The sequence below is a fragment of the Paramormyrops kingsleyae genome, chromosome 3 (assembly GCF_048594095.1).
Source record: "Paramormyrops kingsleyae isolate MSU_618 chromosome 3, PKINGS_0.4, whole genome shotgun sequence".
Taxonomy (NCBI): Eukaryota; Metazoa; Chordata; class Actinopteri; order Osteoglossiformes; family Mormyridae; genus Paramormyrops; species Paramormyrops kingsleyae.
In genome coordinates this window covers 5,335,722-5,359,854 of record NC_132799.1, presented here as the reverse complement: position 1 = coordinate 5,359,854, position 24,133 = coordinate 5,335,722, and the positions used below count along the sequence as shown (strand labels likewise).

General features: G+C 47.8%; 2 protein-coding genes across 6 annotated transcripts in view; both read right to left on the bottom strand.

Annotated features, from left to right (window-relative positions):
* mymx (myomixer) overlaps nucleotides 1-22,861 on the bottom strand; it is a 41,210-nt gene extending 18,349 nt beyond the window's left edge. For all 5 annotated transcript variants that reach the window (XM_023796247.2, XM_023796248.2, XM_023796249.2 and 2 more), the window contains exons 1-13: nucleotides 22,358-22,861; nucleotides 20,042-20,143; nucleotides 16,494-16,655; nucleotides 11,422-11,568; nucleotides 10,023-10,214; nucleotides 8,633-8,719; nucleotides 8,024-8,142; nucleotides 7,439-7,553; nucleotides 6,947-7,024; nucleotides 6,349-6,464; nucleotides 4,323-4,485; nucleotides 684-829; nucleotides 236-332 (exon numbers count right to left, since the gene is read on the bottom strand). In XM_023796247.2, the coding sequence (XP_023652015.2) occupies nucleotides 236-332; nucleotides 684-829; nucleotides 4,323-4,485; nucleotides 6,349-6,464; nucleotides 6,947-7,024; nucleotides 7,439-7,553; nucleotides 8,024-8,142; nucleotides 8,633-8,719; nucleotides 10,023-10,214; nucleotides 11,422-11,568; nucleotides 16,494-16,655; nucleotides 20,042-20,143; nucleotides 22,358-22,861 (2,028 nt within the window). The remainder of the gene's footprint in view (nucleotides 1-235; nucleotides 333-683; nucleotides 830-4,322; nucleotides 4,486-6,348; nucleotides 6,465-6,946; nucleotides 7,025-7,438; nucleotides 7,554-8,023; nucleotides 8,143-8,632; nucleotides 8,720-10,022; nucleotides 10,215-11,421; nucleotides 11,569-16,493; nucleotides 16,656-20,041; nucleotides 20,144-22,357) is intronic.
* A 151-nt stretch (nucleotides 22,862-23,012) lies between these two features.
* Nucleotides 23,013-23,851, bottom strand: LOC140588164 (protein myomixer-like). Its single transcript, XM_072709480.1, has 2 exons — nucleotides 23,792-23,851; nucleotides 23,013-23,251 (listed from the first exon to the last, which is right to left on the bottom strand). The coding sequence occupies exon 2, from the start codon at nucleotides 23,240-23,242 to the stop codon at nucleotides 23,015-23,017; it is 228 nt and encodes a 75-aa protein (XP_072565581.1). The 5' UTR covers nucleotides 23,243-23,251; nucleotides 23,792-23,851; the 3' UTR covers nucleotides 23,013-23,014.
* Nucleotides 23,852-24,133: the final 282 nt, after the last annotated feature.

The window sequence follows — 24,133 nt, the reverse complement described above, 5'->3', positions numbered from 1 at the left end:
ACCAGCAGATCTTTGGCGTTCAATCTCTTTCAAACAAGCCTATCACTCTTTGTATTAGGTGACAACTTCCCCCCCATAGTCAAGGCCTGCATGACTTCATCTCTCTCGCATCTCATTGGCTGCTGGCTCAACTCAGGGCACAATTAGGCAGCCCAGCAGGAAGCCAAGATACTCTAACCTCTCCCTCGTGTTCCTGCTCAGACAGACGTGTGGGGCCCAAAGCCAGATCGGGCACCTTATCTGCAGACACGGTGAACTTCTGAAGCTGTGTATACAGCTGTGATTGGCCACGTGCAGCCGCCACTCCAGGCTTGGTCTCCCTCGGCACTGCTCTGTAAATCAAACACAGACTCGATTTTACCACTTGCCTTAAGCAAAACTTGTACATTCTGCGACTAGGAATGCATCACCTTTCCCCCTCTGCCTGGCTCTTCCTGATGACATCATCTGTGTGTGTGTGTGTGTTTGTTTATATGGCATGGGAATGCATCACCTTTCCCCCTCTGCCTGGCTCTTCCTGATGACATCATTTATGTGTGTGTGTGTGTGTGTGTGTGTGTTTGTTTATATGGCATGGGAATGCATCACCTTTCCCCCTCTGCCTGGCTCTTCCTGATGACATCATTTGTGTGTGTGTGTGTGTGTGTGTGTGTGCTTGTTTATATGGCATGGGAATGCATCACCTTTCCCCTTCTGCTTGGCTCTTCCTGATGACATCATCTGCGTGACCGGAGCCACTTCCTGGCACTTGAGTGGCGCAGCTCCTCAGAATTGCCTCCGCTTCTTGGCTGTCTACCGGCATTGCTTCACTTCCAGCGTCTCTCGCACCCTGCAAGACAGAACAGCGAACCTGGTGTCACCATAACCTGGAAGTTGTTTGGAGTGAGACTAAAGTGGATAAAAACCATCTGGCAATGTAGGTGGGCAATCTGTATAACTGCATACATGACTGGCATTTACAGGTATGACGCTGGCATTTTTTTTTTTTTGTGGGGAAAGCCAAAAGGAGCCCCTGCAGGCTGCAGGCGGAACTGCAGCAGGTCGTCTCACTTATTAACTTAAACATGCCCTATAATCCTCCTTTCAACAGCGCGTCTCACTTCGCCTTGATCTCCAGAAGGGATCCTTTAAATGCGTATCAAACATTACATCAGCCTCCCGCTCAAACAGGCGAGGACAGATTTAACAAGTCGGGCCTCGGGACGTCTAACGCACACGCATGTCCGAGAGGACACTGCCGGGCTGTCATGTTAAGTGATTCATTGGCTCATGTGCTTTTACTTACAGTGACTTGTGACTTAAAGCATCCTGCCTACCACTTCTCTGCCCTGTTGACAGGATATTTACGGAAGCTCTCCATGGTCATGCTCAGCGAGGGCCTCCTGGGACTCTAACCCTCAGCCTTTGGGGTCTGAGATGCCCATTGGTTCTACTGCGGACGTCTCTGGTGGAGAACTCACTAGGGCTGTCTAGTTGTGGATTAGTGCCTTCTCACCCCTTTTCAAATAGTGAAGATCTAAGTGTTTATGTCCCTCTCCTGGGTGGGAGGGAGCACTGATTTTTTTTCTATGCTTTGAGAAGGGTTCATTGTGGTGCCTGTCTGAAGAGGCGGATTTACGGCGTACTTTATGCCCCACGGATTCCACAGGCTGCCCGTTCCCCTCTCCAAGCCGGAAGGTTCTCTGCTTTGGCATGTTCCCGTTTTCCATCCTTGCCTGGCCTTGGCTCGGCAGGGAGGGGTCAGGGAAGGCCAGGGGGAACTGGGTGGGCGTAATAACACTTGATTGGACTGTACCCCTTCCTCAGAAGCGTGTGGGGGTGTAACCCAGCACCGGGTTTCAGTCTTTAATGGTGTCATGGGTCGTGTGACGGGGAGGGTAGCCAGAGTCTCTGCACAGCCCTGGTGCAGCTACCAGCCTCTTGCCAGCAGTAAGAGGCTCCAGGAGCTCAAAGTGTGGAGGCCTTAGCGGACCCCCTCTCTGCCAAGTAAGTACAGCACGCAGGAGCGTAAGGAGGAATTCTGGACCCCCTGACAAAAATTCTGGTCCCCCCGCCTGAAGTTATGTATAATTTTACGCACTCAAGGATATTCCTGAATATCCATTTTCCTGGCACCTGACGACAGGACCATCAGCTGCAAGATCAAGTTGGTTGGGGCTGCAGTTGATGTCATTGATGAGACCCAAGGCAGCGCAGCCAGGTCAGCAATCCATGCTTTCAGGCTTGGGACACTCAAGTCAAGCTGCAGGAACAACCCGAAAATGGCAGCGAGCCTCTGACGATATATTTATAGTTTATAATGCTTGGAGATTTAAAAGTCAAGCTAGGCTGGGTACCTGCGAGGGTTAAAATGTTCATATTATGGAAATGTGACTACATAGTAAGTCAATATCCCCTCGATATCAAGGTTTTGCAAGAGTGTGCTACAAGAGGGACATCTTTAGTCTTATCTTTTCCCTCCCCAACTTGATGTCAGTCAATGCTGGGAATGAGCGTGTTCTTTTGGGAGAGGGTGACATGTATGGGGTCTCATGCAATTTTGTGAACGTCAATCCATAAATTGTTGGTGCTTAATTGCAAAAGGGGGCACATTCGCCTATTTATAAACCCCAGCATCATGGCCGTGCTCAGCTAGGCCAAAAGTGCCGATTACTATCTGTGATGCCTGGTCTCCAGACGTTCGTTCACATCCTTCATCTCTCCCCTTGGCTTCCATTATAAACAACATCAGGCATTTTTCTAAATGATGGCCCCAAGCTCTTTGACTCTCCACAGAAAAGCAGCAAAAAAAAAAAAAAAGGGAGAATTATGTTGCCGGAGGCAAAAATAGCTCCCTGACTTCTTCTGCCCCCGAGAGCGAACGTTCCGTCCAATCGTGGTCAGGCTCCATCTGAGTCTTTTCTCTCTCCCAGCGTCAAGTTGTGGGGTGATGTCAGCCAAGAAGCATCGCGGCCCCCACCTCTCACGCCCCATCTGGTACAGGCTCGCCCATCTGGACATAATTAGGCAGGAAAAACAGCCCCGGCAGCGTGTTTGCGCCACGCCACCGGCGCAGAGTACCGACCGCAGCCCGGCCCTGCCGTCGCCCCTATGCCCGGCTGACCCGTCTGCCACAGTTAGAAATCGGCACCATGCTGAAGGTCGGTGGGGATGCTTGCGAAAGATGGAGCTGGTTGCCCAACCCGGACAGGGGGCATTGGCGGTGTTCATTCTCTCCGGCACAAAGGTCATTCTGGCCGCAGCCCCCGGCTTCCCAGAGCTATGAGAAGAAGTCCGTTTCTGGTCGACCGGTGGCTGTACCCACGACCGACTGCGGCTCCTGAGCGGCCGGCATGGACTGCGCTGCTGCGGATCACAGCGTGGGTCAAAGCGCCGCGTGCACGACCAACGGCTCACCATGATTGATGGAAAATGGCGGAAACGCCATTATTTTGATATAAGTGAGCTGCGGACACAAGGCTAAAAGGAGAGTAAAACGTCCAAGCAGTACTGGAAAGCAGGAAGCCCGGCTGAGAGGGCGTTCTGGGTCAGCGCGGATAAATCGGGGTTCAGATACCCTCACGTGACCAAGATGCTGTTCATTAACACCTCAGACAGACAGACGGCTCTTGTTGTACCTTTCCAGAAAGTGCTTGGCCTTGCTTCCCTCTGTGTACACATGTCCCTACGAGTAAACAGCTAGCAGGGCTGCGAGCAGACGTTCCAACCTTAAAAAACATCTCAGGAACATTTCCATTTCCTGCCAGTCGTCCAGCAGTAATTGGAGGCGAAACAACCGGGCTGGCAACACAAAATCCTTCTCAGCTTTGTTAATATTCAGTCATGGTCCAGGAACCAACTGTGTGGTAGCAGTCATATAAAGGCTGGAGATCCAGAGGATGCACTGAAGGAAAACCACCCTACTGAACCACATCTTTTGCCCTGATGAGCTTCCCTTTCTCAGGCGAGCACGTATAGACGTTACTCTAACCATAATATTTACCCAAGTCGAGGGGATACAAAAACTATTAGATTTTAACTTTAAAAGAGGTGGGTATTTGTACTGGCACCCCGTCGGTGAGCATACTGTTTAGTTGGAAGCACATGGATCCTATGTGCCAGTCCAAATATCACCTTTAAAAGTTCTTCCTCTGTGTTGCACATGTAATGAGCCAATTTAACGGTCTTAACAACTTTGTCATCTAGCAAAATAAATGGAGGTAAATCCATTATCCAGGAGTGTTAAAGCGTCTGTGATGTTCATCTATCTGTAATGTGAATGGTGGTGGCCGGGGAGGGGGACATCACACGAAAAGCAGCCACAAAAGGGAGGGACAACTGACCACACATCCTTTGAGTCGGTTCTGCTCTTCTTTGACCTCTTTTCCCATAATCCTGTGCGTCTCCGTTCCCACGCTGCCTTGGGACTCTCCGGCCGGGGTCAGGGGGTCACCATCTTCCCTGGTGAAATTGGAGCCGGGCGAGGGAGGGGCCGGCTTCTCTTTCCTGGGGAGAGGCAAGGAGGCTGTGATCTAAACCCAGAAGTGCCTATGAGCGCAAGTAGACCGCATGGGGGCCCCGTGGCTGATTCTAATTATACTCGGCAGCAGTATGAGGTAGTGGAAAGGGAAGCGAGCTTGTTACCGGCGGCCTGCAGGTTCAGACTCCTGGTGGGATGTCGCTTCTGTATGCTAGGGGCAAAGCGCTTAACCTTGGTTGCTATTTAAACATCCCCTGGACAAGGGCGTCGACTAATCACGTAACGCTTTCTCAAATATTCCTGTCTGCCTAAAAGTCAAGCGGCTGACAGAGTGGAGGGTGACGTAAGGTCAGGGTGCTATCTACTCATAAAAGCATGTGATGTAGTGCAGGAATGTCCCCTACAATGCCTAGGACCGATAGCGGAACAAGACGCGGTTTATTTTAACAGGCGTAGCATTTTGTTCAGTTTCGTGTTTAAAAAAAACCCAAAGCGTAAACAAAAATAAATCAGCTATACAGATTCTTATCTAGACATTCACTCTTTCCATGAATGTACTTGACAGATATGTTCCAGCACGTGCACGTGACTTGTTTGCAGAAGTGAAACTAACAGCGTGTAAAAGAAGGTGAGAGACGCCTGCTCGTGACAGCCTACGGTAAAACTAGGGAAATACTAGCCGTGTGAAACTTCACAGCGTGACTCGAACATGGCAGCGTCTGTGTATGACGCGAATCTGGAGGTTTTCGCTAACTAAAAGCGATGAAGGCAGACGGCCACTCCATGGCTCTAAAAACAACCCCGAAAGATGCGAAGCAATACTCCAGGAACAGAATCCAGAAGGACTTTCGATTATGTGCCCAGAACTGGCTATCAGGTGTTTCCCCTTATGGGTGGGGCAGGTATTGACTGACTTATGGTGTCTCCCCGACCACATCTACATCTGAGCTGCACCAGAAGGAAATCCCAGTGCTGGCTCATCACCTCCAAACTTACAAATGCACATGAATGTTGGGGGTCCCGCCTTCCTGTCCCAGGACGGTTGCCTGGAAACTGGTTATTTTTGCTACATGGGATGTTCGGTAATGCTAGATTCCTGTTTTTTTTTTTTTAAATCATTCTGTCAGTGTTCAGGAAATGATTTGAAAGGGGTCAGATATTTGAGGAAAACAGCCCTTGTTTGGCTTTAACTAAGGACTGTTTACTGGAAAAGGCGAAAGGACATGGGACCCAAAACCATACAACAGCGATGCTTCGGCGATTGAAGTCTGAGAAAAACAGGAAAATCCATGCCAACAATTCACTTCATGCCGGGAGATGGGAAATGCTTTTCAGGGCATGTCACAAAGCGTGGACATGGAAAAAATAAAACTTGATTTCTGCCCGTCCGTGGTATTTAAAAGTGGGGGGAAAGTTTAACAAAGTGATCCATAATGATCTACTATCAGGCGGGCAGAGAATTCCATTAAGACTCAGGCAGGATTTCTGTGCTAAGGTCTAAGGATCAATACATCAGTAGGCTCATATATCAACGATAACTTAATTCAGGGCAGATTTTCTTCCCAGTGCTCTTCACGGAGCTCACAAAAAAAATAATAAATGCTGTATATGTTTCTCTGAATAAAACCCAAACCAAACACAGAACTAATCGTGGATGGAAAGTTATTGGTAACAGTCAAAAAGTAAACAGACTTTTTTTTTTATAGAGGTCTAATTATTATTTGGACAGGATCCCCTTGGCTCTCTGTGGGCGGTTGAAGGGGATGAAGTACAATAATAACCACACTGAAAAGCACTTCCCAGTCTGTCGAGACCACTAAGATTCCATTAGGGAGTGAAATGGTTCATGTCCACGGTGTGGGAACCGCGAGGCAGAGGGAGAGTCCTACCTGATGGCCTTCTGGAGGGCGGCCCAGGCCTCCCTCACCTTGCTCTGCCTCTGTACCACCCTCTTCGCCAGGGCCGGGTGCGGGTTCGACAACTGAGAAACGGTCACGTCCAGCATCTGTGAAAAAAAAGGTGGGGGGAGAGACAGGATGGATGGTGTGTGTCGGGGGTGTGTGTGTGGGGTGCGGCGTAAGGAAGGAAATTACTCAACGCGTTTGGTGTCGATTTATAGGCCTGGAACAAGATACACTTTATGCTCTTAAAACGTTAGGTCAAACACGGCTATTATGAAGATGGAAAAGAATCATTTTTACATATCCACAGTGGAGTCTTGTGGCATGAGGAAACCCCACAAAGCCCAGATTAAGTTTGGATTTTCCTGGTTGGGAGTCAGCCATGCTGAACCATAAGCTGACCACAGCAGAGTGTTCTCAGCCTGCCTGGCTTACTTTCCAGAATGTTCCAAACCAGCATAAACCCTTCAGAGGATGTTAGCAAATGCAACCTGCTCAGTGAGACTAGTAGAGGGAAATTCCTATTACTTACGCTTTTCATCAGTGATTGTTATGGTTCATTGTGGTTACTGCTCATGTCACTCACCATGATTTGACTGGCAATATCCCTGATCTCTCTGTCTCCACTGCTCCCACGCTCATCGGGGGCACAAGTGCTCTTACCCTGAAAGGAGGACAAAAAGGCAGATGGAGATAAGATGAGGAAGAGAATCTTATCAACATGCAGGGGGTTTCCAGACATTTTGGGCAAAAGCAAATGATGGAGCAGCGCTGCAGATAGGATGGAAATGGGTGTATGTACTGGCCAGGTGAGTGGACACCAAAAGGTTGTAGGGTCAAATCCCAAGAATCCTTGGGATCCAGTTCCCATAAACCATTATACCGGGGGAACTACCGTTGCACCCTTGACCTATCCTGAAGAACTTCAGTACAAATGCCAAGCTTTTTAAATTGGCCATAGTGTATGAGTGAATTATTTATGGGCTACTGTTAGCACGAGCATTTGCCAACCCTTGCAAACACATGTGCTGGGAAAACCAACAGCTGTCCAGGGTCAGGAAACCGCTGCAGTCTTTACCTTATCGCTAATGGCACAGAGGATGCTGTCTGCCTGTTGGTAGATGGAAGACACCTCCAAGGCGAGCTGCAGACTTTCATGGTAGTCTTTAAGAAGAGTCTGAACCTTTAGCCACCTGTGAGGAGACATCATGAAGTCCTGAAGGTGCCCTGGCCTACTGCTTACTGGCCTAGCTGAACAACAATCTACTTAATCTACTTTGACATAATTATTTTGCCAGTAGAGGGTACGAGGCCGCCTCTGATCATTCGCGGAGAATCAGCATACAGTATGAGAGTCAGGTGCCATTTTAACTGTAAGTTGCACCAGAAGGTTTCAGGTCCTTTAGGTCAAGTCCTATGAGAGGCACTAAGATCACATCCTTGAGGTATTAAGAGAAGTAAGTTTTCATCTAATTCAAAATATACAAAAAAATATAACGCATAATACAATACAGGCATCCCACTTTTCCTAGTAGTCTCTCCTTGACGAATGAGCCTTGATCTTTAGGAAATGTCGTCCCTCAGTATTTTTGGGACACTCCTGTAAACTGTTGGCAAAATTACCAGTAATTTGTTCAACATAATAATAGTTGACAGCACATACATTTTATTGATAAGCTTCCTCCTGACAGAGATGTTCTTGCTCTCCATCTTGCCTTGCTTCTCCAGTTTTAACGCCAAGTGATTGATCTCCTCATGCAGAGCCCTGTAATGCTGCTCATCCTGTGGAAAATGTTAACAGAGCTTCAAAACCACCACAGGGGAGCTGCTCCGACTTCCTTCTACTCGGTTGCCCCATCGGCTGCCAGTGAATTAGACCAGACTGGGACATTACAGCTCAGAAGGTGCTACAAGCATCACAGCTAACTGATGGATTTTGTGAGAAAATCTGATGGAGTGCAGATCTTATCAGATCATTATATTACTCGTGATTATACAAACAAATTTCAGATGATACGAGTTTATTCAGCTTCAGCTGAAATGGAACTGTGTAGATTTTCAAGTTTTAATACCGTCTAGGTCATTTCTCTGTTAAAAACGAAGTGTAAATGTTTATCATCTAGTCAGTCTGCCTTGTTCAAAATTGCAGACCTCACAGATCACGCGGAAACACAAACACGGACTGCGGTTCCCTTCCATAAAAGCCCAGACACAAGGTAATGAGACAAGCGCTGAAGTAGGAGGGGAACAAACATCTTTTAACGACACTCACCTGTTTCAAATCCAGGATTCTTCTCGTCAGCTGCATTTTGTCGATATTCTCCCCCAGGTCTTTCACCAGCGACTGCTCCTCTTCCTGCTGCTCGCATATAAAAGGGAAGACTTAAAAGCCGTCGCCCATTTTAACTGGGAACATGAATTTTTCATTAGCGAGGTTGTTATTCTCAATTATCCCTGCTACCAGGGGGTGTCAGAGGGAACAGGAGGCAGGGGGCAATGAGTGAATGACGGGCATCAAATTCAGGTCACATGACCAGATGGAGACGTTAAGAGATTCAAAATAAGGAAGGGAGATGGGACGAGTACCCAGTTTGTGGGTATTTACAAGCAAGCTGGCACTGTGTCATTTTTGTAATGCACAAATGCAACAATTCGCACTACCACTAGGGGGTGGTGTGTGGCTCAGTGGGTCAGCCCTGTAATCAAAGGGTCACCCTTTCAAGGATTGGCAGAATAGTCACATCTTGAATAAGGCCCTTGATCCCCTGAAATGTTTGGGGGTGTTGAATAAATGGCCGACACTGTACTCAGGCACCAAGCTTTGCTCACACCTGAATGTGTGTGTGTGTGTGTGTCGAAGGAGAGCATGATGGGATATGCAAAAAGAAGCATTCCTATGTACTTGTGCAAATGGCAAATACAGCATCATCTCATTTCATTTGCAAGGCATCATGGGTAAGTCACATAGCCGTCCTTGTTCATTCACAAAAGTGCCGACCCCGCCCCTTTATCCCAGACACACGGCCCTCTGCATGCTAACCGCAAGCATCAGCACGTGGACCCTCTGCTTTTAAGAGGACATGAAGGCATTCTGTCACTTAGACCCACCTACAGGTTGGCCAAATAAGCAGAGAGAGTGAGGCTGTCTCTCAAGGATAGGTAACCCTTTCCTCTGGGACTGTGGTCTCCAGCACTGGGTGCCTGCCTGGGTACATGGGTCAAAAAGGGCCGGCGCGTTCTCTCTCGCAAAAATCCCCTGGAAAATACCTACATCTCCCGGGCCGCACCTTGCGGTTCACGCCCCGCATTTCCTCTCTCATCCTCGCCTTCCTCTCTGTCTCTCGTTTATTTCCACGGGCGTAAAAATGATGAGTCAGACCGTACCGACAGGATGCATGCACTCGAGTGAAAAAAGAAAAACCAAAATGATTCTGCCGCTTCAACTGCGGCACAGAGTGGAAGGAAACTGTGAGAAGATCTCCTGATGGATTTTATTTTGGTTTCAAGGCTCTATGACGGCTCACAGACCCAAAACACGGCTTTCTTTCCGCATTACGTAACCCCGGGTGACCAAGCATAGCTGAGAGAGCCACTCTCCGAGAGGATATGCTCTTGTACATCCCCTGGAACATTTAGATCCGTGCCGACAGAAGCTGCAATACCTTTTCCTTTATCCAGACCTCCAGTCGGTCCACCTTCTGGTTGAACTCCTGCAGGCTGCGTGCCCCGCCCAGCGCCCTGGCCTGGCCAGCGGCCGTCTGCTTCAGCGCCTGCCACTGCTCCCGCAGCTGGGCAAGCTGCTTCTTCACCAGCTCCGAGGTGGGATTCGCCCAGCAGACCAGCTGCTCCCCCATCTCAGGAGAAGCAGAATAATCAGCAATCTACACTTCTGCTAACCTACAGTTCTGCAAATCTACAGTTCTACAAATCTATAGTTCTACAGTACAAATCTACAGTTCTACAAATCTACAGTACTACAAATCTGCAGTTATGCAAATCTACAGTTTTGCAAATCTACAGTTCTACAAATCTATAGTTCTACAAATCTACACTTCTACAAATCTACAGTACTACAAATATGCAGTTCTGCAAATCTACAGTTCTGCAAATCTACAGTTCTACAAATCTACACTTCTACAAATCTACAGTTCTGCAAATCTACAGTTCTGCAAAGATGCAGTTCTCGCAAAGCACTTGCAGTAAAATATTTTGCATTGTCAGTTTCCTGACACTGTTGTATCTATTTTACGGTTATATGCTGTTAATTTATTACCATTGACTTTGGCACTATGTATATACAGCCTTAAGTCCAGCCGCCCTAGTCTTGCATGGCCTCCTGGTTTTGCACCCATTACCGTTACTGTCAATCCCTCCTTTTGCCACATGCTGTCTGTATGTCACACTCTGATCCTGGGGGAACATTATCTCAGGCCACTGTCTTGTATACTTACAGATGGTTGGTATGACAATAGATCCCACTTGACGTTACTTGCTATTACACAATCAGTTCTGCAGTTTAAGTCCTTGTCCTTCATTTTACAGTAAGTGTCACACATGACTTTTTGTCCTGCTCTTTGTCATACTATTTTAGTAATATTTGAAGATTGGTCTAATGACAGGGCCTGCCTTTCTAAAATGACTCCATTCATAAAATGTTCTAGAAGGTTAAATGGCTTCAATCATTCTACCTCTGATACACACCCAGGGAGGAGCCCTCCTTCCAGGCCTAAACCTTGGCCACACCAAATTAATTTGGTGCAGAGGCATGTCATTCTGATTCACACATTAGCTGATGAAGAAAGAGAAGCTTTGTTTTTGACCCAAAGTGCTCTGCATGGCAAATCAGTCCAACTGGAGGATTCTGTCTGATGGAGATTTTAAGCTATAAACATTTAAGTTGCAATTGATTTTTGTTGTGAACAATATGGCAGAATGTTTTAAATTTCTATTTCTACTATGCAAAGTACACTTGAATGAATGAATAATTTTGAAGAATTACTTAAATGTCACTTTAAAAGTTTCATACGCAGAAGTGCAGCAGGGAAGGGGACGGGAGCTCACCTGGTTCAGCTGTATGAGGTTGTTCTCAAAGTCCTTGAGATCCCTCTGGAGGGTCTGGGATACCTCCTCCCAGTCCTGCAACGGACACCTTTGTACACTGCAGCCATCTTTCAGGTCCCTCAGCTTGTCCTTGATCCACTCCTCCGCCTGTAGGTGGGAGAGACATGTCAGCCCCCAGGGAGAAGGTACAGGGCATGCTGGACACTTGGTGGAACTCCACAGAAGAGCACAATTTGTTGAAGGCCAACTTCTTCATCTCTCAGTTATTATGACATCATGCCATTGTTGCATTACAGAACATTACCCATCATGCCATTGTTGTATACCACAATATTACCCATATGTACCACATTCATTGGCGGTTGCGCTCAGTGTCTGTTTAAGAAACGGCATAACACGATCACATGTGAGACTGTTGGCATGGAAACAGAGGCAACACCACTAAGAACTCAGCCAGCATCTGGCCCCATCCTTCCTACCCCTAGAATAGCCATGGAACGGGCACGTCCAAACATGACAAGTGGACAAATACAACGACAAGATGATAGAAACCAGCGCAGGCCGCTTCACGAGCACATGACACTATTTACTTTTTGGCTTGGCTAAGAGGGCCTGTCGCTCGAGGCGGCTTCCAAGCTGTGGACGAGCTGCCTCTCGGCCCCGTCTGACGTGAGGTCGAGTCAACCTGTGTCGCCGTAGCAACACCTCAGAGTGCGGAAGGGTACTGGGAATCTCATTTTCCCTCTGACCCCCAGTTGACCGTCTCCTGAAAAGGTTTTGCTAAACATTTCTCTCAAGGTTTGCTGTTAAGCACAAAACCCACGTATCACACTACCCCGATGCTTATCAGGTGGTGGCATAGCAAATAATTCTGGGCCCCCACAGTACATTTTGTGGTACATTCCAGGGCCGAGGAAGACATACAGTAGAAAAGTCCATCATGCATGGAGAGCAAGGTAGACTGACAGAAAGTGCTACTTTTCCACATGTGTTGCAATTCTTAATTATGCCTGTTTGAATGTGTGTGTGGGAGACAGAAGGTCACCGTCCATCACGAGGCAGCAGACTGTCCCAGTTTGGCTTGATTCCTACCACCTGCACCTCGCCTCTGCGTTTTTATCTGTGCGTCTGTTGTGTGTTTTGGCAGTAAATGGGACCAGACCCACAGATGGACCTGCAGAGGCTGTCACAGCGTTAAACTCTGATTTGTTTTATTTGTTCTCTCAACAGCCAAAGCTGATTTCCTCGGGAAGATCTGTGAAGTGTCCTTGCTTTTGTTTTCGTTCGTTGCCTATAAAGGGACAGCATGAAATAGAAGCCAGTCCCACACGGGTCCGTTTGCTCGAGCTGCGCAGCCTCCCACAACTTAGCTGCAGCCTGCAAGGTCACATGCAGCACAGAACGTGTCAGATCTTTGCCAAAGGCTGTCTATGCATCAGCGCTCATCACGTCGATCTACACCATGTAGCTCTCATGCCATCCAACTTTAAGGGAACCTGACAAGACGAACAGGACCTGGTGCCATTTAGGCAAGGGGCATTCTGGGATTGCTGTTGTTCCTGAGGTTTCTGGCCACGTTGCGGTGATGACACGTGCATTACTAGCCTCCTCGGGGATGGACTATGTGAGATGAATCCTGACTGAGAAAACCCAGCCCCCCTGAAGGAAGGATTCCTTAAAACCGCTCGCTGTGCCAGACGAAGCCCCCCCCCCGGGTAAAACACTTCAGCCCTTGCATGAAATTAAAACGTGATGTCATCTCGTTTGTTCAGAGCACTCATTAGAGTTAATGGCTCCCGCCGGCACCGTGGTATTCCTGATTCTGAAAGCAGAAGGAAAAAAAACAACATTGCTGAACAAACAGGCTGCTCCTATCGGCCCACACCGGCTCCCGGGACAATGGTGCCCTCTCTGTACCGATGACCTCAGACGGGAAGTCCCTGTGCCTTTGTTTCTTCCTGTCCCTCAAAACAATGGGCCGTTCATCAGGAACCCTACACACCTTACCGTAAACGTCTGACATCACCCCGTCTCCGCTGCTCAGCTAGCAACAAGAACGTTCGGAGCTCTTATGCAAGATATCTTGATGGTACCACAGCAGGTAACACCGCTTCCTCACATCGTCCCAGTACCTAGTACTGACACGAGCAGCGTTACAGCTGTCAGTGATACATCATCGTACCCAAGGACCATGGAATGCATCTGAACAGTTTGAACCCATAAGGGGGGGGGATTCATGTCCACTTGTTAGTTTGCTTTTGAAAAACTCAGATACAGTCTAAAAATACAGCTGATTTGTAGATATCAATTTTCTTTTTGCCTCGTCTGAAAATATATTAAATAACCTAACCTAATAAATAAAATAAATTATATGGAAAATATACATATTTTTGTTTAAAAAAACAAGCACATAGCACAGCTTTTAGTAAGAATTTTTTTTGGCTTGCATTACATTATTTAAAGGTATTTTTTGTGATTGTTCATCTATGCATTTTTAATGATGCTCCAAAAGTTACCCATTCATGGACAGGTTTGGGCAAAAGTGTCCAGTGGTCGTCAAAATTGTCATTAAGTCTTTATATGTATTTTGACGTCGACTGGGGGCATTCTTGGAAAACACCAAATGTAAGCTGGTTTGTACATGGAACATACACCCTGACAGATGTTTTTCAGCTAAAGTAGTGTAGTTTGATAGTCTCTGCTTTTAGACATAGACCACAATCTTCTAGGATGTGACCCCTAACGTGTGGAAGGAAGGATGTGGAAGGTCCCAAACTGGCTTTGAACTCAGGTCATAGTCACTGAAACTGCATCACTGGACCTGGCATGGATATCGAGCAAAGTAACTTCACACGAGAGCTTCCAATCAAACTCTGAGGTGATATTCAACGAGTACGACTCGGGACCATTAAAGATCAAGATCCGTCGGAGATCCTGTCTTTGACGACTGGAGCCGTATTAACAGCAGTCCGGTTTCTGTGAGTCACGGAGGATGTTCGCTCTGGGACGGAGATATGGAGAACCTGAGATGTTTTACAGCAGAGCCACGAGACAGTCTCTGGGCAAGAGCTTGTGAACGGTCATTTTACACTGTGTCGCTGACCTTCCCTGCTCTGTTTGCAAAATAACTGGAAAAGAAGCCCAGCCTTTACAATCGCTTCCTCTTCCTACTATGTAATGCTATAAAAACAAATTTTCATCAGCTGTATCAGCAGACCATATCACCGTAAAGGAGTTTTTGTGCTCAGTTCGTGCTGGTGGTTTGAAGTGCATACAAAACAAATACATTCAGTTCGACTATTTCCAAAACCCAGACTGCTTTAGCGTGCAAAGCATGCAGTCCGGGCCGACGGCTGGTCTCGACAATAACAAACCGTCATGGCAGTGCTATCGATGCAAGTGTTGGGCTATTTTTGTTTTTTTTTGCTTCCGTGCTTCAGAAACTGTCTTGTACTGTCTCCGTTTTTGTATAATCGCTGCAATCTTGCACCCACTTAAATCATCCTTTGAAATGAGAGATGGCTGGTGGGGGGGTTCGCGCCGGCAGCTGGCCCTGCTGTCCCCAATCCGAACCCATGCAACAACAAAAAAAATGTCCTTGCGTACGGGACTGTGTGCTGTGATGAGATAACACGAGCCTCGTGCTGCACGGGCTGGTCTCTGGCGGGCCACAGGCTTGAAGAGACAGAGCCAAACAATGATCTCATCCCCAAATAATTGCTCCTCTGGAGGCTAAACCCCCCCCCCCCTCCTCCCCCCAGCCCCCAACTCGGCTCACAGGCTCAGTACAAAAAAAAAACAAAAAAAAAACGTGAAACTCTTCGCCGGGTCAAGCTCTAGAAACAGCTCATCTCCCTTCGCTGTTTTCCTCTGCCGCTGTGCCTCATTTGTCAATAAGCGAAGGTCTGTTAAAAAGTTTATGGTTTCAGCCAGTGGTCGCTTTGAGGACCAGCTCTGACGGCGCGCTTTGTCATGCCTGCCGCATGGCGTTACCCTGGACACCAGGATAGTGTCCTTCATCACCATGTTCCTCCGGGTTACACGCGGAACCGTCGTGCGACGAGCGGTCAGTTGAGAATTTCTTTCTACCACGCGCATGAGCTTTGTACACCCTTTTCCGGGGGCATATATTTCGCACCAAAGGATGCAGCACATCCCAATTTCCGATAAAAAGTGATGGAATGGTCATGTGCTGGTTGGGTTACGTAGACCCCCTTGGGGGGGGGGGGGCTTTACATTCGGGCAGATGTAGCTTTAATTTATCTGCACATTTATTATTCAGTTGATGAAAAGGGGCCACAAACTCAAATTGCAAACCACTTTTTATATGTACATATGAATGTATTCCTGAGTTCTACATTTATTTCTAAGACAGTGGCATAGAGACGCTACAGCGGCCTCACACCGGTGGGATCTCTGCTAGGGCTCCGTGTGTGGAGTTTGCATGTACTTCCTGTGTCGTCGAGAGGTTTACTCAAGTTACCAGATTGTGGGGGGGGGGGGGGGGGGGGTGAGGATTAGGTGTACATTACATTGTGGGGACCAAATATCCCCCACATTATGATGAAAACCTGTTATTTTGACCATTTTCAGGTCCCCACAAAAATCTGTGAATGGAATCAAAAAATTACAGTGCCAAAAGTCTTGTATTTTGTATTTTGATTACTTATAGTTAAGGTTAGGGCTGGGTAGGGGTTAAGGTCGTCATGTTGGGATTAACATTTTCCCCATAGTAATGAATGGAGAGTCCCCACAAAGATATAATTACAAACCTGTGTGTGTGTGTATGTGACAGAGAGAGAATGGTGTGTGAGTGTGCCCAGTGATGGGTGGCGCCCAATTCTGGGTTGTTCCCTGCCTCTCCAGACCCCCTGAACCCTGAATAGGACCAAAAAATGGATGGATGGATGACTAGAAGTATTTTCATTATCCTCTCAATCATGCATATGAGTAGGCCTGTGTGTCAGCCTTCCACTTACACATGCTATGCTATACCCAATGCAGAGGTCCCCAGGGCTTCAGGACCACCCCAGGATGCAGCTGATTGGCTGAGAGTGCCATCCATCAAATACCTGCAGGACTTCTTTGTTGAAGAGGGCATTGCGCTGGGTGAAGCTGCAGGCCTTCTGGGCCGGGATAGGCTTGACGCCGGAAAGGGCGGCTGTGTTTCTGGAGGTTGGACTCTCCCTCCTCGGTGGGCATCTCCTGGGTGATGCTGGCCTGGGCTCGGGGGCCTGTTCGGAAAATGAAGGTGGGGTTACCGGGGGCGAGCCTGGCCAATCATGATGATGCATGACGCAGCTGAAGGGCGGTGTGGAAAATTGCGACAAAGAGCAGAGGAGCTCGAGAATAAGTTTGCTGTGTCAAAGCCACAGGGGTGCGGTGATGTCACGGCGGAAAGCGGGACGACCGACGGCTACGTATCCAGTTACACACCTATGAGGTCATACGGCACGGGACAAGCCGGGGTTTGTGAGAAGGGATATTAGTGGGGGGGAGAAGGAAAGCTCTGCGTGCAGGAGAAAGGGGGAAAAGGGAATTTTTCCAAAGCGCTGCGACCCCCCCTCGCCATTGGCTCATCCTGATGATGTCACGGCCGGCTACCGGCTAAGCCGCGCCGCCTTCGCTAATCATCTGGGTCGGTTACCAGCTGCACGACGGTGCCAGTGTGGTTTTCGGCGCTGTTACGGATCCCTGTCCAGACCATGGGAATACCGCCATGCCTGGGAGTGGGCTGCAGTGCCAGGTGTCTGTGGGGGGGCGGGTCGGCTCTATCAGTGTCTCTCAACCCAGCCCACGGGGACCTACAGACAGTCCACATTTTTGCTTCCTCCCAGCTGGGATGTCTGGGCTCCCCCATGGAGAAACTCCCATTTAAAGTCACCAAAAGAAGGAGTCCAGCAAATTAATTTTGGACAAGGGGGGACTGACAGGGGTGGCCGGTATCGCGGTGTCAGGCCACACGTACGCCCAGACTGACACCTGCCCCCCCCGGCCACCGCTTGTGTCTCGCCCATGATTAGCCAGACAAACGTTTACACCAGAAAAGCGCTGGCTTCCAAGCTGGCCGGAAGCGAGCTGGATCCAGCTCCTCTCCAGATGTGCCCCCTGCTCGGACGGGGGCCCGAGAGCGCTCGGCACAGCGGGCGCCGGTACGCAGCGGCGCCGGTACGCAGCACGGGACCCAGTGACTTTCCACCACGATGGTTCCCCGTCCGGCAGACCCAAAGGCCGCTTCGCTGCTTAATTCAGCTGCGGAGAAGCGGCAAGGAAAATGTTTGTTTTATTATTATTAATTTTCCTTTGACTCTATTTTTGAATTTCTTCCAACCTGAGGTCTCGCATCCTTCCAGCCCGCGGTAGCAGGCCACCCCAGCCGGACAAACCGCACTGAGGACCGTCTCTTCGGTCGCGGCTTTGGATGGATGCATGCGAGTCAGGCCGGAAATCACGAGCAGCACAGCGGGACTGTCACAGTAACAAGTCCACCCCCTAGCCGGGTTTCAGAATGTCCCCATTTATACTGTGGGTATGCAATCCCCCCCCCCAGAAGTTCAGGACACCCTCTCCTACATCCCCCCGTCTCCCACACGACGGCATTCCTGCCCGAGGCTGGGCCGGTCCGTCTGACGGGGGCCGGTGAGAGATTCCAGATTTTCTGTGCACCACCCCAGCGCCTTGTCAAACTCCGCATATGGTTTCCACAAATATTAAAGGAGCGCATTTCTGAGCCGTGAGAGCTGCACATCTGCGCCCAGGCAACTGCGCGGGATGGAGAAATGCGAGAGAGAGGACACGCCGGGTCAAGATGGGCCCCGACCTCCCTCTCCACAGAGGGGGCCCAGCCAGGGCTGCTAATATTCAGCTGAGTCCCGGCCCAGGAAGGAGGAAGGGCAGCCGGGCATCGGCCGTAATCACCTCGATGGGAGGGAATGTTAAAACTTCCCTTTAAACCCTTAATTACACCTTTTACACAATCAGACACCATTGCTTACATGTGTGAGATAGGCCTCAAGTCCTACTTAGGAGAAATTACTGTCAACGCCATGTGCTGGGGACAAGCTAACAGGGCCGATATCGTTTCCTTTGTTGAGTTCGTCTCGCTTTTTCATGCAGGAAGCACCTGGTCGGAGTGGCAGTCAGGTTACAGAGATGTTCAGCACCGTGCACATTCCTGTCAGCGATCTGGCACCACGACACAAAGTCCGACATCTCAGAGCACCACTTCATATCCAGCATTTTGGCTCAGCGGTTGCCTCTCAGCGTTTACCCATAATGCAGGTGGTGAACACGTGCCCGCCCATCGTCCTTGCGTGTTAGGGGAATGAAAATGGATCCTCTTGTTCTAGGATGAATCTGACCATTTTACAGTGCCGCCATACAGCACACTTCTGTACAAAGTTGGGTCCGACCCCCTCTTTTTCTTCCTTTACAGTCACACTGTGTCCTGTCCTTCTTAGACACTCATCCTGACATCATGTTTTCCGTACGGAAGAAAGGCATCCCTATTCCAAGTGTGGCACACAGTAAAGCTTAAGGGAAACACTCATTCGATTGATGACTCAAGCCCCGGATTCACAGCGGCGTCCTGTTGAGTTCATCCTGCCTCTGACACTCTGCATGCCAAAGGCCCTTCTTCCGATGGCATCACAGGTGGTCAAACCACAGCACATAGCAATCAAAGGGCAAACTGTTTGTTTTCAATTAATTCTGCCTCCAGACCACCACAAACATTCACCACTGGTTTACCACAGAGTCACTTCTCTCAGAGCTTTGAAAAGTTGCCTTTTCTTCAGCCTGCTAGGTGATCCTAACTATTACATCACTTCCTGAATTCCTAAAGGCCACAGTCACATGTACACCTGGCCATAACTGAACACACACCTTCCAACTCCTTATCTTGGTCAGAAGTGCCTGGATTCCATCCCAGGCAGCACAGACCATAAGATCGGCCAGTTCATTACAGGGTGAACTCAATATGGGCAATTACATGCTAAGTAACATAACCGCTCACCTTTGGATTGTGTGGATGTCTGAATACCTGGAGTCAACCTACATGACATGGAGAGATGCAAACCTCACAAACAGAGTGGGGCACAGATTTGCACCCCTCACCCTCGAGATGTCAGACAGCAGTACTGCCCACTAAGCCTCTCCGCTCTGCTCGCTTCGAATACGATTCGCCGAAAACCAACTAGCCCGTGGCACTGTGCAAGACATTAGGTATCGCCTCGATCCTCTGTGATTGCAAAGACCACAATATAATGAAGAGTTTAATCAAGAAAAATAAAAAAAACACACACACAAAGCAAGCTGTGTTAGGGTTGAGTCCACAGATGTTTCCTTCGGAAAGATCCAGAACACCGCAAACATGGGAGAGAGCTTGTCCCTTTCGACTTCAAAAAGAGAGTCGCTTCCTACAAAATTATGACTATCCTCTCAAAGTATTTTATATTTATATAACATTTTTGTATATATTTCAAAAGCTAATGTTAAAGTTGTGGTAGAGATGAAAGATATATTTGAATACTGTGAGGTTATTTGGAAGTCACAGGAAATAAAGTGATGAAAATGATATTGTGCCACTTTCTGCCCCGAGTGCAGTTTTGCTGTACTGTACCTGAATGGCAGTCCCAGCTTTATTCCCAGAGGGCTGTAATCCAAGTCTCCCTTGGCTTGTCTGACTCTGTTGCTCATCTTTTGCGTCTTTCCTGAGTAAAACCTGAGAAACAAAAGCGCATTCAGCATGACATCTTCACTGATTAATGTCCCGTGGATGTCACTATATTCAATGGAAAAGGACTATAACTTAACTGAAGATGTTAAGGGAATTGTTTTGTGGAGAATGCTCTCTTCAATATGCAGAAAATAAAATTTAAAAACCAATATAAACACACGTGATTATCGATGTTTCAGTAAATACAAAAGTAGTTCAGATGTTTTTTTTTCTTTTGAGTCTTTCTTTCCCGTGTAGTAATTCAGTTTAATTTATTTTATTAATGATACGACATCGGACACAAAGCTGTATTTTGCGTATGCTAATTGGATGAGTACCGAAAAAGACAAAAATTAATTCTTTGAGCACCGTTCCAAGAAGTGTGTTTCGGTGAAAGGGTCCTCAAAAATAAAGAAAAAGCCAATTGTGAAATTTTACCCATTTACTGACAACTTCGGGAAATATCCGACTGCGTATTATCAATTCGCCGTTACTGTTCATAGACGCGCCGTGCGTGATCTCTCTTTGCATGTTAAGCTCTCGTCATTATTTTAACTTTTATGCCGTTGTGTCATGGCGCGTTACAGGCTGTTACACATATTTCAAATGTGCCGTTGTCTTGAATATCCAGAATCTGCCGGTGATCTCATCGAAATGAGAGCATTGTTTATAATGCGACTCGCTCCGACGATCCCTGTATTCCTGTGGCTGCATTTCTGCTCTTGGAAAGTTGCCTCTCTATTCCTGTTTACTTCTTTTTGCTTTGGGAAACTTGGTGGGAAACAGTTCGGCGAAAAAGAGCAAAGCCCGCAAGGATGTAATGTTTTCTGGCTTCTGTAACTAACTGATACTGCTCCACGCAAAAATGTGTTTTCCTGAGAATATGTAAGATATCAAATGTAGGCATGAGGTTAAATTTGTGCTTCTAGGATATTCCAAATGTCGCAGATTCCAAAATCCCCGAGGGACAGGTCTAAACGCCAATTTCATTCTACATTAAATAAGGTCACCTTTAGGAAAATGTTACATATTAATTAATGAACTTTCATAGTTGTTTGTACTGATTTATAATTTGTCGTAATGTATGGTATTTATTAATAAGTGTGAGTCTGTTTTAGTTTATATAACATCAGTGTAATCATTTCATCCTTTACAGTATTCATGTTTTACATTAACGTAGTTATCGTTAATCTTTCTGTTATTGTTTTTATTATAATTACAATTATTATAATAATAATAACTATTATTATTATATCAATTTCATCGTTTTTGAATGTGAACATCGGGGAAACTCGGCATTTCGACGCTGCCTTTCCCTCGCTGTCTGCTAGCCGGCTTGGATGAGGGGAAGGCGGGACAGATCGCGCACCCTGGGCGTGTGAGGCGCGATTTACCGAAAGGTGCGCGTCTTTTCTGGAGCCCATCTGCGCGCAGGAAGCTTTCATCCCTCCGGCGGACCCGAAAACAAGCAGCGATTAAATATCCCGCCGCAATTTGAAGAAAACAAGCCTAATAAACCGTAGCACCGGGCACCGGGTCAGCAGCGGGCAGTGGGTTAGACGGTGCCCCTGGTCCGGCGTCTCTCTGCTCCCACAATAAGTAGCTCTCCAGCACCATATTTAATGTATTGAACGGTATTGCTTCTCACTTGTTTCAGTCATTTTTTTTCGTAACGGTAATTTTATTAAGCTGAGCACCGTACGTTTTTAAAAAGGTCGAAATGCATTATCCTCAATTTCCGAATAGCTTTAATGATTTTCTGCTATCACTACGCAGCTGCGCACAAAATCTCCATAACGAGCCAAAAAACATGAACAAGTTCATCACACACATATACCAAACAGTCCTGTTATCTCCATAATTCAAAAATGATTTTCCCACCAGGCAGGTACAGTACAGAGAAAAGCACTCTACACCCAGTTATAAAAGTATACTGGACCCAGCTAAATAAACCTAACATAGACCTTATTGTCATAGTACGTGTTGCATATTTTCCCACTTTATTGTAAAACAACTCTAGAGCAATATGGCAATATCCATCTTTTTCGTTTTTAACATATATAACACATATATCGTTTTATTGATCTTTTATATTTTCTGGGATACTATACTTCAGTTTCTGGCAAGGTTGAGCTATGTGGTTTATGTGTGAAGAAGGTAATGGGATGAAGCAGCAAAACAGGTATTAATCAGCAGAAAACAAGGGTGTGATGTCTGTACCTTGAAGTGAGAATGAGGTTTATTTTCACAGGTCACCCCTATGATCCTGGGGAAGCCCTTCACGCCGATGTTGTTGTTGTTGTTGTTGTTGTTGATTTTTTCCAGCTCTGGGGACGCCCGCGCCCCTGGCAGTTTGGCCACATCCCTAGACGTCTCCCCGCTGCCCGAGATGGTGATCTTTCGGATGGATCTGGACGCGGCCGTGGGAGAAACGGCGTTCCTGTTGAGGTCATCCTCCTCTGCCGGCTCTTCCCGCTGCCGCTCCACCTGCGCCACCCTGGCCGCCACGGGCGAGAAGCGGCTCTCGGCGTGGCGCCCCTGCGCCTGAGCCTGGCCCAGGTACAGAGACACCTGGTCGTTCAGGTTGCGGGGAAGTTTCCGGTTATCCAGCGGCTGGCTCGGCAAAAAGGGATCAGCGAATTCTGGACATTTGGCTACGGCCGGGATGGATAACTTGGTCCCGATGGTGAAGGGCTGGATCTTTCGCACTATACTCTCAGACATGGTTCTGAATCACACCTCCGGACACCCCGAAAAAGAACACAAAAAAAAACAAAACAAATTTAAAAAATAATGTCCACCTCCCTCTCACTCTCCCTCCAAAAGTCCACAGCAAGCAGAGGGTGGATGATCAGAGGGGTGAGAAAGACGTGAGGCTCAGTTATCCACTTTCTTGTTCATGTTGAGTATGCAGAGGACGCAGGACAGGATGGCCTCTCGCGACTCCTGCGATCGGACGCGGTCCCAGATGTGGCGCAGCAGGGAGCCGAGGTGGGCGGCCGCAGCGGCCAGGATTCGCCGGATGAGCTGCGCGGCCGAGCTCGCTAATTTGCTACTGAGCAGCCTGATAAGCAGGGAGCGGACGAAGAGCAGGACTGCTGGCATGCTTCCTGGCTGCGCAGGGTGAAAAAAAAGGGAAAAAACGTGGTGGGGGGGGGAGGTGGGGGATGTTTCGAGTGGAGAGAGAGAGGAGTTAAGTCACTGTTTTCTGTCAGAGCATGTGCAAAGTGACTGAGGGAGAGGAGGTTGTAAACTCTGCCTGTCAAAACTTCCTCGGTAACTAAGAACAGAAGGAGAGAAGACAAGAGGCGAGCAGGGATGGTGACTGATAAAGTAAATGCCTTAAACAGTGTCACCAAAAAAAAAAAAGAATGAAAATAGGAACACAATGAAAAATGGCAAGCTAATAAACACAAAACAACGCCATTATGCAAACTGAGCGGCAAGAAATCTGCCACCGTGGAAAGTTTCCTGAAAAATTAAATGAATAAAATGTGCTGGGAAAGTATGTCTTGTTAAATCTCTTTAAAATGCCACAAATCGATCTTTTGAAAGCTATTCATTTTTTTGTAGGCAAGAAACAGCTTCTTCTAAAAAGGAAAAAAAAGTCTTCTTTATGATAATTGAACAAAAAAAAAACAGCAGAAAACTCACTGCACAGGAGCTCCTGAAGAGCGTGTCTTGCTTCTGCGGGAGGGCGCAAGCTCTGTGGCTGTAGGAGAATATTGCGTCCTGCTCTTGGGGTTTCTCCTTCTCCAGCTGCGAAACCCCCCCCCCCCCGACCCTGGAGCAGTTGTCGAGTGCTTCTGGCGAATGTAAGATCGAAGCCCCCTCCGCTGGCAGCTTTAAGTGAAAGGCTGCCTGGAAGGACAAATGTTGGGGGAAATCGATAGGTTTGACCCCGCTGTCCTTCCACATGACGACACTTTCGGCCGAGCTCACACCAGAACACTTGTGGACTTAACTGGGGCAGCGGTGATGGGTGTGTGTGTTTGG

What these genes read in the sequence shown, in the direction of transcription:
- LOC140588164 (XM_072709480.1), bottom strand. Translation starts at nt 23,242, where the DNA reads ATGCCAGCAGTCCTGCTCTTCGTCCGCTCCCTGCTTATCAGGCTGCTC.